The sequence below is a fragment of the Dioscorea cayenensis genome, chromosome 10 (genome assembly GCF_009730915.1).
Source record: "Dioscorea cayenensis subsp. rotundata cultivar TDr96_F1 chromosome 10, TDr96_F1_v2_PseudoChromosome.rev07_lg8_w22 25.fasta, whole genome shotgun sequence".
Classification (NCBI taxonomy): Eukaryota; Viridiplantae; Streptophyta; class Magnoliopsida; order Dioscoreales; family Dioscoreaceae; genus Dioscorea; species Dioscorea cayenensis.
The window spans coordinates 3,037,575-3,055,082 of NC_052480.1; the positions used below are offsets into that span (position 1 = coordinate 3,037,575).

At 33.0% G+C, this 17,508-nt stretch overlaps 1 protein-coding gene and 1 pseudogene across 1 annotated transcript; one reads left to right on the forward strand and one right to left on the reverse strand.

Moving 5' to 3' along the window:
• Window positions 1–2,277: 2,277 nt before the first annotated feature.
• On the forward strand, window positions 2,278–11,087 carry LOC120270813 (annotated as a pseudogene).
• Window positions 11,088–11,515: 428 nt separating this feature from the next.
• On the reverse strand, window positions 11,516–17,083 carry LOC120270814 (WD repeat-containing protein DDB_G0290555-like). Its single transcript, XM_039277874.1, has 12 exons — window positions 16,818–17,083; window positions 16,615–16,727; window positions 16,368–16,397; window positions 16,163–16,231; window positions 15,805–15,986; window positions 15,607–15,670; window positions 15,393–15,500; window positions 14,957–15,110; window positions 13,588–13,677; window positions 12,995–13,050; window positions 12,318–12,375; window positions 11,516–12,085 (listed from the first exon to the last, which is right to left on the reverse strand). The coding sequence occupies exons 1-12, from the start codon at window positions 16,897–16,899 to the stop codon at window positions 11,778–11,780; spliced, it is 1,314 nt and encodes a 437-aa protein (XP_039133808.1). The 5' UTR covers window positions 16,900–17,083; the 3' UTR covers window positions 11,516–11,777.
• Between the last annotated feature and the right edge of the window lie 425 nt (window positions 17,084–17,508).

Consider the following 17,508-nt stretch of genomic DNA (forward strand, 5'->3'; position numbering starts at 1 on the left):
GGTTGAGAATTCGTTACTAATTTACAAACGGATTACAAATCCGTTTGTAAGTTAGTAATGGATAACAAATCTGTTTCTAATATTAGCAACGGAATATAATTTTGTTAGTAAATTAGAAACGGAAAGAAATTCCGTTGCTAAAGTTATATTTTTCTTAATTTGAGTAATTATCAATTTTCTTAATTGTACTAAAAAATATAAATTTTCAATTATTAATTAAAATTTTAAAATGTATAATTTTTATAGATATATTAACTATTATTAGATATAATTTTTATAGATTATTATCTCCTTTTATAAATATATCATTTTAGGATAAAAATTATTTAAGAGTTTTTTAAATGACTTAGATATATAAAATAGACGAATAATTTTCTTAAAAGAATTAATATATATAACTCAAATAAATACAATAAAAACTTACGAAATTTTCTAAATATACTGATTATTTCTAGGTAAAATGAATTTTAAAAAATAAAAACTATATAATTGAAAAATAAAATTGCAAACCGATCCAAGGATCTGTTGGTAATTTTACAAACAGATCCGTGGATCAGTTTGTAATTTTTACCAATGGCGAGGATCCGTTTGTAAATATACAAATGGATTCTTCATCCGTTGGTAATTTCACAAACGAATCCCTATCCGTTTCTAAAATTACAAATAGATCTTTGGATCTGTTTGTAAAATTACCAATGGATGAAGGATCCGTTTGTAAAATTTTTTTTGGAATAAATTTTGTTACTTATATAAATCATAAAATATTAATTTGTAATTATTAACAATAAATTAAGAAAGGTATTATTACTGAGAAACAATTAATTTGAAATATTAATTGAGAAAAAAATTATTATTACTATTTATTAAAATTATTATCATTTATTTATTTATGTTATTATTTTATCTATCTTGATTTTATAAATATATTAATTTTTTTTAAAATTATTATACATATTTATATATGTAAGTCATTTAAAAAATTTCCAAATAATTTTAATATAAAAATATATATTTATAAAATCATAACATATACCACTACATATAATAATATTTTTTATAAATTTCATGATTTATAATTATTATTGCATGATTTATAAATTTATAATTACAAAAATTTATTTTTATAAATGGATATAGGTATCCATTTGTAATTTTATCAACAGATCCGGGATCGTTTGATAATTTTACAAACGGATCTGGATCTGTGGTAATTTTACCAACAGAGAAGGATCCTTTAGTAATTTTACCAACAGACAAGGATCCGTTTGTAATTTCACAAACTGATCCTTGTCTGTAGGTAAAATTACCAACGGATCCCCAGATCCATTTGTAAAATTACCAACCGATTCCTTGATCCGTTGATAAATTTACAAAAGAATCCTTAGTCGTTTGTAAAAGTTTAAACGGATCCCTGGATCCTTTTGCAATTTTATTTTTTAATTAAATGTTTTTTATTTTTCATTTTATCTCAAAATAATCAATTAAGAAATTTTTTATATTTTAAGTTTTTTGAAAACTTATTATGATTTTTTTAATATTTTAGTTATTATCATTTATATCTAAATTATATATATATATTAATTCTTTTAAAAAAATTATTGGTATTGTTTATATATATAATCATTTAAAAAATTCTCAAATAATGTTTATCCTTAGAGATAATAATGTATAGAAATTATATTTAAAAGGAATTAATATATTTGTAAAAATTATATATTTTAAAATTTTAATTAATATGAGTAGTTAAGAAAATTGATAAATAAATATGAATATATATATATATATATATATATATAATAAAATTAGAAACGAATTTATCAATTCGTTTAGAATTTATTAATATTATAAAAATAATTATTTTTAGATGAATTTACTATTAATATATAATTTTAAAACGGATTAAAAGTCTTTTACTAAATTTAGTATATATATATATATACATATCAAAAACCCTAACGCATTTCTCCTCTTGCCTCCATCACATACCTTCGCCTTCGTCGTCACTCCTGTAATGTTTGTAAATTTTTTTTCAACTCTGACCAGAAAACTTTGACCAAGTTGGTTGAATGTTTGACTGGCGACATGCTTCCCCACATGCTCTTGGCTTTATTGCCTAATTTCTTGGGCATGATTAAAGTTAATCATGCTTGGTTGCATGATTGGAGGTGAATGATTGGTGAGGCAAGCTTTTCTCTTTAAAACTTCATTCTTCTCTTCCTTCTCCTGCATCAAGCCATACTTATTGTTGAGAGTTCTGTCGACTGAGAGCAACTTTCTCCGGCAAGTGTAGAGGTAGGTGATCCTTGTTGTTGTTGTTGTTGTTGGTTTATTAGATTCTTGCTTGTTGTTGAGTTTTTGATGGAGATACACCATGCTTCATGTTTGTTTGGAGCCTTTTCTTGTATTGTTTGGTTCTTAAATCTTGGTTGTGTTTGTTCATATTTTATAGCTTGGTGTTAAGCTTGATCCTTGTCTTGATAAAGCTTTGTTTAAATATTTTTTTTAGCATGTTAAGTCTGAGTATTTATTTGAGCTTGTCTTTCATGTCATGGAGTGTTTTTGTCATTTTGAATTATTATGTGTAGCATGCCTTTGTAATTTTAAGTTTAAACTCTATGTGTGCATGTTGTAACATTGAGAATGATGGAACCTGCAACCTTATTTTGTTATGATTTTATTTATCTCTCATGATTTTGCAAGCATGCATAGCAACCTAAAAGCATGTTTGATTTTTGTTCACCTTGTATTCTTGTGTATCCTTGCAAGCATGCAACTACCAAAGGATGTCTATAGTTTAATTATGATATTTGTATATGCATCTTGTAAGTCTGGACATGTAGACTAACATTCATGTTTTAAATTATTTGGATATAGGTTTACATGTTTGTAAGCTTGATATTGTGAGTATGCAGCCATGATATAATTTAGTTGATTTTTTTTTAAAACATTATGGTCATGCATGATGGTTTGTTGTTATATATATATATATATATAAATATATGTGTATGTGTGTGTATGCATGCATTACATGTTTTAGAAATTCTTTTTCATTGAAAATTCGTCCACATCCTGGTGTCCATGCTAATGTTTAGTTTATTTTTAGTATTGCTTTATAATAGAGTTTATTTAAATGCTCATGGTGCAAGTTAGAATTTTAGATTTATATATTTTGAATCATGTGTTAATGTTGATTATTAATCTTGGAAAGTATTTGTGCTGGTGTTTATTTCAAAGCTTTCCTGGAGAATTTTTATATGCATAGCTTAATTTTAAGAGCTTAACTCTTTAATGCTCCTGAAAGCATTTAATTGCTAGTATGTACCATTTATTCATTTTTGTCTTGCAATTGTGTTGGATTGTTAAAGTTGGTCTTAGAGAGTGCTTGTTCTCCTTTTGTATTAGAGTGGTTCATTTCTTAGATTAACCCTCTTCAGGCCCATTAGTGTATAATCTAAGTGTAATTTCTTTTGACTGGTTAAATCTCGTCAGCAAACCCTAGTCGTGACGTTTGTTTAATTCAACTTCGTAGTTTCGGAGCCGGTAGGCTCTCGCACCCGCAAATTCCATATTTCTGACAATTATTATGTATTTAAGTTATTTCATTATTTTTGTAAATTTATTTATGTATTTAATTATTTAATTGCATTATTTATTCGGTATTTTCTATCTATATTTCGTATTTCTGGGTTTTAGTACATCTCCATTCCTGCCTCGCCCAGTTAGGAGGAGTAAGTCCTAGCCATGTGCACATGTTTTCTGTAGTAGCGCTACCCCTCGACTGCGGTCGAAGATCCTGCTACGACTGTTGATATTCTGTTCTGTTCTGTTCCGACTTCACAGTCAAAGATCCAGCCTCGGGCTGTTGATTTCTGTTATTAGCCAGGGAGATGTACACAACAGTTTTCTGTGTGTTTTTCGTATTTCTGGTTATTTCTGTATTCTGGGCGATTATTATATTTCTATGTAAATTATTATGATTATTCTGCATTATCTAGGTTTTTGTGCGACCCTACTGGGCCCTTGTGGCTCATACACTCTGTGAATTCCCTTTTTTTCGCTGGAGAAGATTAGGTTTAGGATCGGGGTGTATCTTGGAGTCATATTTCCTATTCCGATATCATCTTTGTAGTGATCCTCTTTGTGTTAGTAAGATTTGTATTCTATTGACATATTCTGAGTCCCTAGACTGTTTGTATGACTCTGTATCCTGTAGGACTGCTAAAGCCCATACTTGTATTATTTCAGTCTTCATTATTCTATTTGTGTTTTTGTATTACTATTCATATTTTACTTGTTAGGGTTGACTCTGACCAGATCAAATCTGAGGCCTTGCACCCATAGGGGCCCAATCCCATTGGATGCGACCGGTCTGTCTGCGGGCCCGGTGGCGGGGCTGGGATGTGACAACTCCATTCCAAAACGCTTATCTTCTTCTCTTCTCCTGCGATGAGTGGCACCTCCAAGCTTCTCATGCTTCTCCTCACCCCCATACCTCGCCTCTACCGCCACACCCCCTCCGCCCTCTGCCACCCTCTCTCCAGACCCTCTCCACCTCATCCGCCAATCGTCTCTTCCTTCCACTCTCTCGCTCCATCTCACTCGATTTCACCATGGATGAAGAATACTATGTCATACACCACCCTCAAGGAGTGTATTCTCAACGTCCTTCTCTTCGTTGATGGCCTCAAGGTCCTCCCTCGTTTCTCTTTTTTATTTTTTTTTCTTTTTTCTTATCGGGGGGTTTAATTTGGATGTTTTGTTAGATTTCTTGCAATCATATTGATTCTAGTGTTTTTGGATTGTATGGCTGATTGGTGACTTGGTTTGGATAATACCAGCAGTAGGTTTGGGTAATGCCCTCTTGCTACAAATATTTTTCTTTAAAATTTTGATAATGTACCTGCATATATATATAAGCTTGAAATGATATACATATGTAGATGGGCATTGATAAAAGATGAGCAAGTTTACAAGATCACTGACAATGTTGTTGATGTTATTATGTGATTAATTTGATTTAGATTTCAGTATCATATAGGACTCTCAGAAAATTTCAACTGCCTTAATCCTTCCAGTTTGTTGTTCAGTAAAGCTTGCCCTACTTTTACATTGATTACTGCTAATGTAATAATGGATGCATGTTGTGCTAACTTTGTCTCTCTTCTCAATGCACTGGTTGTTCTGTTTGTTTCTTCAAAATGAGTAGACTATCCTTGTATCAGTAATATTAATAATAAAATAAATTTACTTCTTCTTTTGAATGATATATATCTCCATCATGAAGATAATTTTGCAACACTCAGGATTAAATATCTAATGATTTTGATAAATTATTTTGTGATATGAGAATTGGTATTTTATTCGTCTATTAAATCAACATTTGTAGCATGAAATTGCTTTCATGGTTGAGTTTAAATCATATGTTTAAATTATATGACATTTTTTACTGTTTATTTTTATAAAATTTAAGTATAAAATATCTACATAAAAGTAATTAATATTATATGTTTTTATATAATTTAAAATTAATTTTTACCTCCCAAAATTAAATATCATCACACTTTGGCTAGTCATCTCAAATCTTAAATAAATAACATAATATTGGAATAATTTAAATCAAATTTTTACATAAAAACCATTTGAATATATATATACAATTTGAAAGAAAAAAAATGAAGTCAATTAATTTCATGAAGTTAAATATAATCAACAAGAAATCAATGGGTTTTCAGCAAATTATAGGAGATATATATCTTTTACATATACACCCTTGATAGATATGAATAAATTTAGATGTATAGGCGTATTTAGAGAATTACGAATTTGTCAAGGGTATGCATGCATAACAACGATGATATAATAATAAAATTAAACTTTGAGGGTCTTTTCACAAAAAGAGAATAAAAATCCTCTTAGTCGGTTCTCAGAGACAAAACCCTCGAAAGCTCTCGCTCTTCTTCTTCGCGATCGAGGGAGAGATCTCGATGGAGTCGGTGGGGGCGATGGTGGCGCATATACAGGGCCTTTCAGGGAGCTTCGACGAGGTAGCGCACCTTCATTCGCTTCTGAAGCAGTCGGAGGACTACCTCACCTCTCAGGGCCCTCGTCTTGCCCTCTTCTTGGAACAGCTCGACCCTGCTAAACATTCCCTCGGTTACCTCTTTCTTCTGTAATTCTTTTTCTCTTTCTTTTCCGATTCTAGGTTTTGTGCCCCTCTTGGGTGGTGGTTTCTGAGTTAATTTGTTTATTTATTTTTATTTTTATTGTTTGTGATTGTTTCCTTCTCGCATTGATCAGTATGGCTTGCAAATTGAATTATTGAATCGGAGTGTAGTGTAGATTGGTTCTTCTTCGATTTGACATTGTTGTTATTCACCAAAGATTGGTACTTGATGAGGGTTCTTCTTCGATTTTTCACTTCGTTGTCTTATTTATGGTGGATTACATCTATGGGAGACCATTAAGGGAAAGAAAGAAAAGGAAAAATCTATGTTTGATGATGTGATTCTTTGTCATTATAAATAACAAGGGGAATCAATACCTGAAGGAGAGTTGACTTGCAGGAAAGTGAAGGTTTATTCTAGAGATGATAATCCTGTGTCTTCAGCTCTTAGTTATTTCTTGATTTCTCTTTCTCTGTGAAAAGTTATTTTGAGATTCTTGCGTGGGTTTTGTGGAGAACTTTGCCTATCTCTAACTGGTGCTATATTTAGTTATCTGAATTTTTATTTGGTAGCTGTAACAAAATTTGGTATTTGTTTGTTTATTTTTCTAGTTTACTTATATTCTACTGTAGCATGTTTCTTGGAAATAAGAAATGAGAATAAGTCATATTCTTCATTTCATTCTCCATTACAACACTCTCCAGTTGCATGTGGTTTTCCATCTTTGTTCATTGTCCAAATACAAAATTTCAAATCCTCCTAATCAAACACAAAATCTCTGAATTGGATTTGCTAATCTCTCTAACCAAGAACTAAAATTATCATCATATGAATTTTCAAATCCATATAACTCTAATTACATGTAAACATAAAATCCAAAAGATTTGCAATTACCTTCAACTAAACCACCCTTTGTGTATTTTACAGAAATTGGTTGAAAGGGTGTTTAACTATTTGTGTCACAAACCACTTCCTGTTTATTGTTAACAACAATTGTGGTCACAGACAATTATACTTTCTTGATGTAGTTGAAAGCATTGTTTTTAGCTCCTTCCAACATAGATAACATGGTGAATTTGGATGATGTTCCTATTTTGTACCTTTTCTTATGATCTTATTTTTCTCTTTTCGAGTTATTTGTCTATTTCATGGGCGTATAGAACTTCTCATACATAATTGTATATAGTTATATATGCCTGATGTTCCTACTGCTTTTAAGTAGTGGTCCATGAGGTTATGTTCTAGACATTTGTTAAATTTGTGAAGTAAAGAGAGTCTAGACTGGTCTCCTTTCTCAACATTGTTACTTCTTCTAGTGCATTTCATGTTATCACTTGGACTAATGATGCCTAAGCTTTTTTATGTTTCATTAGACATTTGTTGTGCACTTTTCATAAAACAAAAATAATGGAAAAAATCTTGCATGTTAGATTAACTGCTTTATTTTCTTGTATGATTTCCTAGTGATGCATGCTCATCTGGACAAATTTCGAGGGAGCAAGCCCATGGATTCCTCTTATCTGTTGTGGACTTCATCAATTGTTGTTCTGTGGAACAGATACGTTTGGTGCATGATAAATGTATGGTGGACAACTGATATTCAACATGCCTTAACCCCTGCATGCTAATTTATTTCTTCTTATTTTTCTAATTATTTTTCAACTTTAGTACCTCTCATGATGTGACTTGTTCTTGCTTGTGACAGTCATATCTGTTTGTAAGAGATTCAAGGACCAGGTCATGGATCTTCAAGTGCCAATACAGGGAGTAGCTCCTTTGAGGACAGCTGTTCGGAAACTTCAATCTTCTTCTGAGCATCTAACTACTCTGCATTCAGACTTTCTTCTTCTTTGCATACTAGCAAAGTGCTATAAGACTGGTTTAAGTATTTTGGAGGAAGATATATTTGAGGTTGATCAGCCAAAGGACCTGTTCCTCTATTGCTATTATGGGTTAGTGGATAGCCTTTTTGAAATCCATTTATATTATTCTCCAACTTGTCTAGAATAGATGCAGTAAGAGTAAACTTTTTTCCATGGATGCTGTCACTTCTAGTCCAGGATCCCTTCTGGATAATTTTTTCACAATATGGTATGCTTCAGTAATTTGGTGCCTGCCTTGCCTAATGTGCACAACATCTCTTGCTTTGATTTACTTAGTGTTTGTAGGAATAACTTAACCACTTAAGGAGATATTCAATAAATTGGTCTTATAATAATTGAGCTAGGATTAGATGTTGCTTGTATTTCTGTGATTTGAAGACTAAATATCATCCCAAGCCTTCGAAATGACCTTTTTTTCAGAAACAATATTTCTATCAAGTTATAGAGGCTCTGTCGCAACTGGTAGTGATTATTATTTGAGATAACAAAAAGAACAAAACATTGACAAGGATTGCACCCATACTTAGATACTGACCTTTGGACGCTGCATATTTCTAGTTGTTTTGTGATTAGTTTCATTGCTCAGGTTCTAACCTTTTTCCTGTTTTATGTTCAATAGGGGTATGATCAATTTTGGATTGAAGCATTTGGGCAAAGCTTTGGAATATCTTGAAAATGTGGCTGCACTTGTTCTTTGGACTCTTCTCCACCAACCTGACATGCTAATACTCTAAGTTCCTTACAGGCTGTTACAGCTCCAATGACAAGTTTAAATTCTATTTCTGTTTAAGCGTACAAAAAATACATTCTTGTTTCACTCATTCACAATGGGCAGGTTTGTTTGCTTCTTGTCATTTCATTTATTTATTTGTTTATATTTTTTTTGAGTGGGTGAAATTCATTTTCCTCCTTTCCACTTGTGATGATTTATGTACCAAACTTTTATTTGGGAACTCTTGATGAACATATCACACCTTTCCCTAGGAGTTATATGATTGAATTTTTTATGATAAATCCTTATGTTACTTCTATTGGATGCTGAAGCAATTTTTTGACATTAATATCTCTGGTATTTAGCTAAAGTATTTATCCTGCTGCTAAAACTTATGCAAGATAACTGATGTGGTCATTCTATGAAAACAGATGTATATATCTGATATTGCTTTTCAAATTTTAGTTACCACTTTGTTAGTATTAATGGTTTGCATTTCAAGCTTTAATTTGTTTTGTTGTGAGCTTTGTGACACATGTTTACATCATCCTTGTCTATTAACTTGAAAATACTTTGATTCAGGTTCCATCATTCCCGATGTATACATCTGTGACTGCCCAGAGAAATTTAAAAAACTATACTCAGGTAGTCACATCTGAGATTAATATTTTGCGTTCTTGATGAATGCCTCATCACAAAATTTGCAGATTTGGTGTTTGCTCATTCTGTTGTCATGTATTTGTGGATGACCAATCAGTATAATATGTTTACTTTGATGTCAGCTGTACATAGACTTGGCGAGTTGCTATGCTGCGGGAAAATTTTTTGAACTAGAGATGTTCATCCAGACAAATTTGGAGAAGTTCCCAAATGTGAGCATTCCATTGCTTGACGTATTTTTATTTTGGCGAGTTAAATGCGGCTGTCCGCTGACTTGCCTCAGTCAATTCTAAATTTAATCTGTGCAGCATATTCGGTTAGCTATCTAGTGGTCATTGTCACTGCTTGAGGTTGTCTTATGTTTTTTATTTTGCACAGACTGGCTCTAATTGTTCTCCCAGTTTGAAGAAAATTGGAATTTAAAGGCCAAGTTACGTGGTCTTTCTGACGTTGTGGACTGGTTAAATTTTATTTCAGGATAGTAATCTTGGATTGGCCAAACAAGTTTTAGCATCAATATACAAACGCAATATCCAGAGACTAACCCAGACATACTTGACTTTGTCACTTCAAGATATAGCCAACACAGTGCAACTCAAGACAGCAAAGGAAGCTGAGATGCATGTGCTCCAGATGGTAATTTCACCCGTCATTACTAGATTAAGATTTTTGTTATTCTCAAACATTGAAAATGAATTTTTTTTTTTCTTTCTTGAATTGATTTCAGATTCAAGATGGGGAAATTCGTGCCACAATAAACCAGAAAGATGGAATGGTCAGTTTTCAAGGGAACCTGAGCAATACAAAACTTGTGACATGATTGAGCATATCGATACATCAATTCAAAGGTATTATAATCCTTTCGTTGAATTTCAACTGCGCTTAGTTTAGCTTATTACAACAATTTCTTGTACCTGCCTTTTTGAACATCTCATGTGCTGACATTGTGCCGCAGCATTTGGTTTTCGATGATCCTATTTATTCCCAAAGGTATACATAGGTACTGCATTGCCTCAATGATATAAACATGTGCTATTTTAGCTCCATATCTGATATTCAGTTTTACTTACCAGTTATCTTGTTTAATCCTAACTAGCATATAAATTACTGATAACTTAATCTGAAATGTTATTTGTTTTGTAATGAAAATTTAGATCAAGATGCCTTGACGAAGACTATTTTAGTACATTTTTCAGTTTGGAACTCATAGATGCTCAACATATCTGACTTGTATAATGCTAGAAATTTACTGTTATTTACGATAATTAATAGTTAAAGCCAATTTTATATTTCCTCATGAAACATCAATGCTCTTCCAAGTGCTGTGACTAAATGATTTCCTAGGATGTATTTATTTAGATACATATATATATATATATATATATATATGCATTCCTAAATGCATATATATATATATATATATTCTCTTAAAATTCCCTTCATTCGCAGGTTAGTGACGTTGTCGAGAAAGCTGAGATCGATAGATGAACATATCTCCTGTGACCCTGCCTATTTAACAAAGGTGAGATTTTCACAAATAAAGCTCATCAGGTGCATTTAGTCTGTGCGTACTGGTGATTGATGAGGATGTGTGTTTTGCGCCCAGGTTGGGAAAGAGAGGCCAAAATTCTCGATGAATTTGATCCTGTCCCTCATAAGTTTCTGTGAATTAGCCACTATGTGAGAGTTACTTAATGCTGTGTAGTTGCATCACAATGCATTGTTGTCACTTGAGCATCTTGGAAAATATTCATGTCTTTGATGGAAATGGAATTTTTGTTTTTCAGTTATTCATTTTAGCCAATTAGGCTGTGTTCCATTCTTACTAAAAATGCAAGACGCTCATGTGATGAAGCCATCATTTTTACCAAACATGATTACAATTTTCCTTTGTTAAGGTAAATTGATTATAAAAATCTTCACCGGTGTCTAATATTGGATTCTTTAATAAAAATTACTTGGTTTATTTTTTTATTTTAACTTGATATTGAAAGAAATGTCAATGAGTTACAGAATAAAGCAAAATCTTACAAAAGCAATACATAAAGAATAGGCATAGGTAGCTGATCCATCATAGCCACCACCAAGGTAGGTATTGTAAAAGTTTGTAAAACAATTGGCTAAATTTAGGTCATACAACATTACAATTAATAAATAAACCCAATAATCATGTTACAGTTCAAAAAACAATTGGCCGCTATAGTGTGCCTTGCTCAGAAAAGCTGGGATCATAAAAATGTCAAAAAGATCATGAGGCTAACAAAACAAAAATAAGACATTGCCGGAGAAGATATGCTGATTTGAAACCAGTTTGCTTCTCTATGAAAATGGATTCAACAAGATGGCTTCTCTACTGAATTATCCAATACTCTTCTTGCTCTTTTTATGTTTGGGCCGTTTCTCATTTCCTCCTAATGGCTTTCTTCTTTTAGTTGTCGCCGGCAATTCATCATCATCATCATCCGCGGACTCAATAGTGGTTTGTTCATCTTCATCCCACAGTTCATCATATTGAGCTTCCCGCTTACTTTTATCTGCTTTGTTTTTGTTATGTGCCTTTTTTCTAAAAGTTTTGCTTCTTACTTTGGGTGGTAATTCCTCATCATTTTCAACTTCTGAATGATCATTTGCTTGCAAATCACTTGGTTGATCAGCAGACTCAATTTCTGCAAAGAAAATAACCGCATGATTAGAATTAACTGCTTCATAAGGCCTTCGGAGTTCATCACCGGCATTTTGCTATGCTTGTTCTCTTTTTCATAAAGATCATAAACAGTTTATTTAACGGCTGTGAACATTTCAAAGCGTCTATTGTAATCCATAGTACGCTCAAAGCAATGCATGCCACGCAGACTTGAGAATATAAGATTTGAGTCAATTAAGACAAGCCAAACTAACCTTCAGCAGAGAAATGTGTATCTAGCATGACACTGGTAAGATGCTGCTTCAAAAAGACCTGCAGTCAACAATCAGTAAATGTGAACACCAAAACCCAAAAGAAAGCAGCATTGAACCGGAAAAAATGTTATTTAAAAAAAAAAAATCCATGCAACTAATACTTATGATTTTGTTAGAAAAATAATCACAAATATTATGAGACGTATTATTTACTTTGTAAATTTCTTAATCACATGATAACATGTTGGCAACTGATACATTGGTCAGCAATTAATAGATAGACACCATGCATTCTACATCACTACGGTCACATGCTAAGAAGCCAAACAAAACATTTAATGTTGCTCAAAGTTTGGAAAATTATAGTCTGAAGATAGCACTAGCACCAGTTAGCATATCATATCTTATCACCCTGGCACATAGATATAGCCCTAATTATTTTGAACATGCACCATAACAACTTTTTCAAACACAGTCGCCTACCATGGCATAGGGCTCTTACAATGCAAGGTCTAAGGAGGGTTCCAAGTACATAGCCTAAATCCTGCATACTTCCTATCTTTTAAAACAACCGATGCGCCAAGTCTAATGATTCAGGTAATTAAAATGTTTAAATACCATTTATCATCCGATCCAGAACACCCAGCATACATATGTAAATTAGGACAATAACATACCGTAGAAAGAAGTTGCCGTGTTTTTGTATCCCAGAAACGCAAATAACTGTCAAGGCCTGTAAAAGACAAAAAGATGTTGAGCCCACGTCCTCCTTGTTACAACTTCTTCCTGATGCCTCAAATATTTGTTCAGACTCACTTAGATATAACCATTTTACCTGTTTTTTCACGACTTCTTTGCATATGATAGTTTTATCTAAAGGATTAAGAATAGTAGTTCCACACACACAATGCACATGGAAAGTGCCCAACATAAGAAAAACGGAATTATATAAATAAAAAGCAGAAAAATTTAGATACTGATGGTTAATCAGAGTTACTGGTGTTGCCGGTAAGGCTTTTGGTGTGTCCATATATGGATAAGTGAAAAGTCATGCCAAAACTATATATAGATTAGTAAAATATCTTTGACAGTGCATAACCATGCTCAGGTAAAAAACGTAGATCTCCATTTTAATCAAAAAAGCTACCAACCCTTGGTTATCACAAACCAATACCACAGACAAATTCCTTGTTAAAACAGCATAGCAGTTAAAACGATTGATGCATAAAATTAAATGAAAGTGATTAGATGCCATGATGGTTAATCTCACCACATGAAGCGATTATGGGCAACCTCGGATGCCTTGCAATAGATCGAATGCTTCCAGAACATTTGCCCACAAAACAGCCCAATAACTTTCCTGTGTCCAAAAGAGGAGGTATGGTTAATGAACTATCGCCATCTTATATAACCATAAGTTTGCATGATCTAAAGTTTGACAATTTTATTGATGATCAAATTTAAAAGGCGCACAAAATTTTTAGGGCTCAAAACATCAAAAGTTAACTCCATATTAATGCTCAAGTCAGATAGTCACTGTATTTTACATGAGAATGCATTGATACATGATTTATACATCAGCGGCAGCAACATCATTTTAACATGATGCAATTTTAGAACTCAAAGCATCAAAAAATAACACCAAGTTGATGCTCAAGATAGATTATGTCTAGTGATATTTACCAATTTTACATGTATAAGGCAATAAGCATGTTCTCTATACCTTATATCTGATGGCAGAACTAATAGAGACGAATACCACTGGCCTATGTTTAACAGTTCTCCAAAGTCTAAGAATTTAGGAGGTTCTCTTGATAAAAAAGTACTTATAAATGGAATACCTTGTCACCTTCACATTTAACGTCTACCTTATGTTTCCTTTAATTAGGTATGTGCATGAAACTTTAATCATATGCATGAAATATAAAAATTCGTTAACTTACTACGGTTTTGTGTTTATTCTTAAATGCCAATTTTTTGTCTAGAAGGAAGTGCTCTAAAATCTTAAGACCAGACAATAATACAAACACAAGATGTATGTGGTCACTTCATAACCAACGTTCATAACAGACAATCAGATGACAAAATAACGCAGATGGAGACCATTATAAAAAAATAACTCAAAGAAACTCTGACATTAGTGTTCCTATATGAGGTTGCAAGGTTGAACCTTCAGGTATGGTTTGAGCCCCTTAGACTCAAAACAATGGCTGATGATGCCTCACCTACAACTCTCCTACATTATCGGTAATGGACTGAGCTGACATAGAGAATCATTGTACAATATGATTTCTTTCACAGGATTCTTCTTTATATGCTTAATACCATCAAAAAAACCAAAAGAAAATTTTAAATTCATCAGAAGATTTTGATTATTGGCATTTCCAAATATACAGTACATTGTTTGGCAAAATGCACAAGAATTTGATGAAGCTTTTTCTAATGAAAGTGACATATAAATCATTAGTTTATCTGGCCCCACCAGGAAACTGAATAACACAAGCAAAAGAGAAGCGTAGTCTAGTTCATTATATCATCAGAATATGACTGCAAAGCCTGTCCTAACCAAATACAAACAGAAGACAATAAACAGAAAAAATGAAAAACCTAAATTTCTATTGGATAAAAATTTTCATTACCTGTTCTCATGTCAAAGGATGCAAGGTCACCACACCCAGTCCGTATATAGACAGTATAACCATCTAGATCCTCAGTAACAACCTTTACAGGGGACTCTTGGAAATTGATAGACAAAACCGGTCTTCTTTGAGCAGAAATATCATAAAGACGAACCTGTAATAAAAACACTTGACTATGACACATAAGCTGGCATTTATATTAATTAAACGGATGTGCCAAGAGTAAAACTCTCTAGAAACCAATTTAGAAACATAATGAATTCCAAACAAGTAGGGGAAGGACCATAACTCATAACCCCAAAGCAACAATCAACAGAATAAATTATGAGCTTGAACTTGTAGATTTTTCAGCTAGCTCAATCACAAATCCTCAGATGTGTATAGCTTAAACACTAAACACATATAATCTCTTGTTTTCTGATGGATAGCAAATTACCTGATGGTTGTTTGTGCCTGCAGCAATTTTACAATGATCTTCCTTGCTTAGAAAAGTGGCAGCAGTGAACAAGGTTGGACTGAAGATGCCAAGACTGTTACTTGGAGGCTTCAAAAGGAAAATAGAGCAACACATCACGAGTGTTACAAAAGGATATGGGCAATTGAGTATTGCATGCAAAACTGCATGTGCATGTAAAGGATTAGAAACTCACAGATTTTGCTGTCCAGGTTTTACTGCATTTCTCAAGATCCCACACATTTACTTCGACACCCTTCCTGATTAAAAGAGAATATAGCATTCCACACTTCAAAAAAAAAGCAAATAACTCAAACATTTTTCGACAAAGGGACCTGCCAACTCTACAATGCTTAAGGAAGAAGCAAAGTTTAATAGGGCTAATATGACCCACCCGCCAAATAGAGCAAAATTCTCATTTCCATCCACTGAAGAGCATAGCACACTACCTGCCCCACATACATTCCATGTGCTTGGTGAATCAACATGACTAGAACCAGGTGAAGCATCACCTACTGTGACAGACCTCAAACAAGCTTTTTCCTTTTTGTTGTACACATAAGGAATTTGTTTAATCTGAAACAGAAAAGAAGAGGTGATAGAGGACTCCTAGAAAATATATATAACCACACAAGAAAATATTGTCTCCGCATGTTTTCCTAAGAGATGGACTTTTACTTGGACGATGGCTCAGTTCCTTTTCATTCCTAGAAGATGCAATCCAGCAACAGGTTCATCTTCGGTGGAGTTGCTGAAGAAACAGAATCTTTAACCTTCACCGTTGCCAGAGAATTTCCATTCAAGGGATTGAGAAACTCAACCTGTAAATCATAAATAAAAGCGTACAATACACCAAATTCAAAAAACAAATCTTTAAGGGCAAACAGAATAAAGAGCAGAAGCATAAACAGCGTACTGAATGTTGTTTAGAATCCATAAATCAAAGAAGAAACTCACCAAGCCATTTTTCCTTGCAACAGCCAAAAGCTGCAATAAAGATAGAATAACATTAACTCCAAATTCAATTAAAAAAAAAAGGAAACAAGAGAACAAATGAAGAGAAATATAAATTTAACAAACATCACAAAATAACAACTACAACAACGACCATGCTCATAAAAGATAAATTTTCATCACAGTGTGACATTAATTAATAAAATTCTTTCCAATGAAGAAGTGTGAGCTACTGAGCAATCAAACCAACCGGATTAGTCTTCCTATCAGCAAGAGATGCTGCAACCACAGAGCGCGAAGCATCAGGAGGTCCCCAGGTCTCCACAACCTTAGGCGTCCCAACCTTCTCACGAACTTCAACAACTGCAAGGCCGCAACAAAAGCCATCAACCACCACTGAAAATCCCATCAAAAACAAGCATTACCATCCATCAAATCATCAAAAGCGCTCACCTTTGACAAGCCCAAGGACATCAGTGGTGAGAGCCCTCATCGGCGGGCAACCGGGGCACTCCACCGTGGTGGTTCTCGGCATCCTATTCGATCAGAGAAATCGGTATCAAAATGAACGGAATTGAATGCTTAAATCCTTTCAGCGATGCTTCGATTGAAGAGAAGAATGGAATTGGGACAAGGGATCGAATTGGAGAGAAGTTGGGGAAAGGATCTCGGATTTGGAAGTCTTTGAGGTTTAGGGTTTTTAGGTTGGAGACGATACATCTCGCGCGTTTTGGAGGCCCGACCGAGGACCGGGTTGAGCCGGGCCTCGGGCCGGACCGGACCGGTTCGAGAAAAAACCCCATCAATTTCCACATTATATAAATACATAATATATAAAATAATTGAATATAAATAATGATTAATTATTGCATTTAAACTTTTGTACAAATATTAATACTATTATTAAAACTTCTAAATCTAAAAATATTGTAATAAAATATTTATTTTTATTAGAGTTATTATTTACTTTCATTAATACACACTTTTTTTGAATGAGAGAAAATAAAATTAAAAAAAATTAATGTTTGTAGAACTTCTAAAATTGACAAATAATTTAAAAAAAATCAAATATAACAATCAATATAAAACAAAATTAACTTATTTAAATTTATTAAAGCATATAAACGATGAGGTAATTTTTTTA

Coding starts and splice junctions, on each gene's coding strand:
- LOC120270814 (XM_039277874.1), bottom strand. CDS start 16,899: ATGCCGAGAACCACCACGGTGGAGTGCCCCGGTTGCCCGCCGATGAGG. Junction 16,728..16,817: donor TGTCCTTGGGCTTGTCAAAG/GTGAGCGCTTTT, acceptor GCGGCCTTGCAG/TTGTTGAAGTTCGTGAGAAG. Junction 13,678..14,956: donor ATCCTTTGACATGAGAACAG/GTAATGAAAATT, acceptor TTTTGGACACAG/GAAAGTTATTGGGCTGTTTT.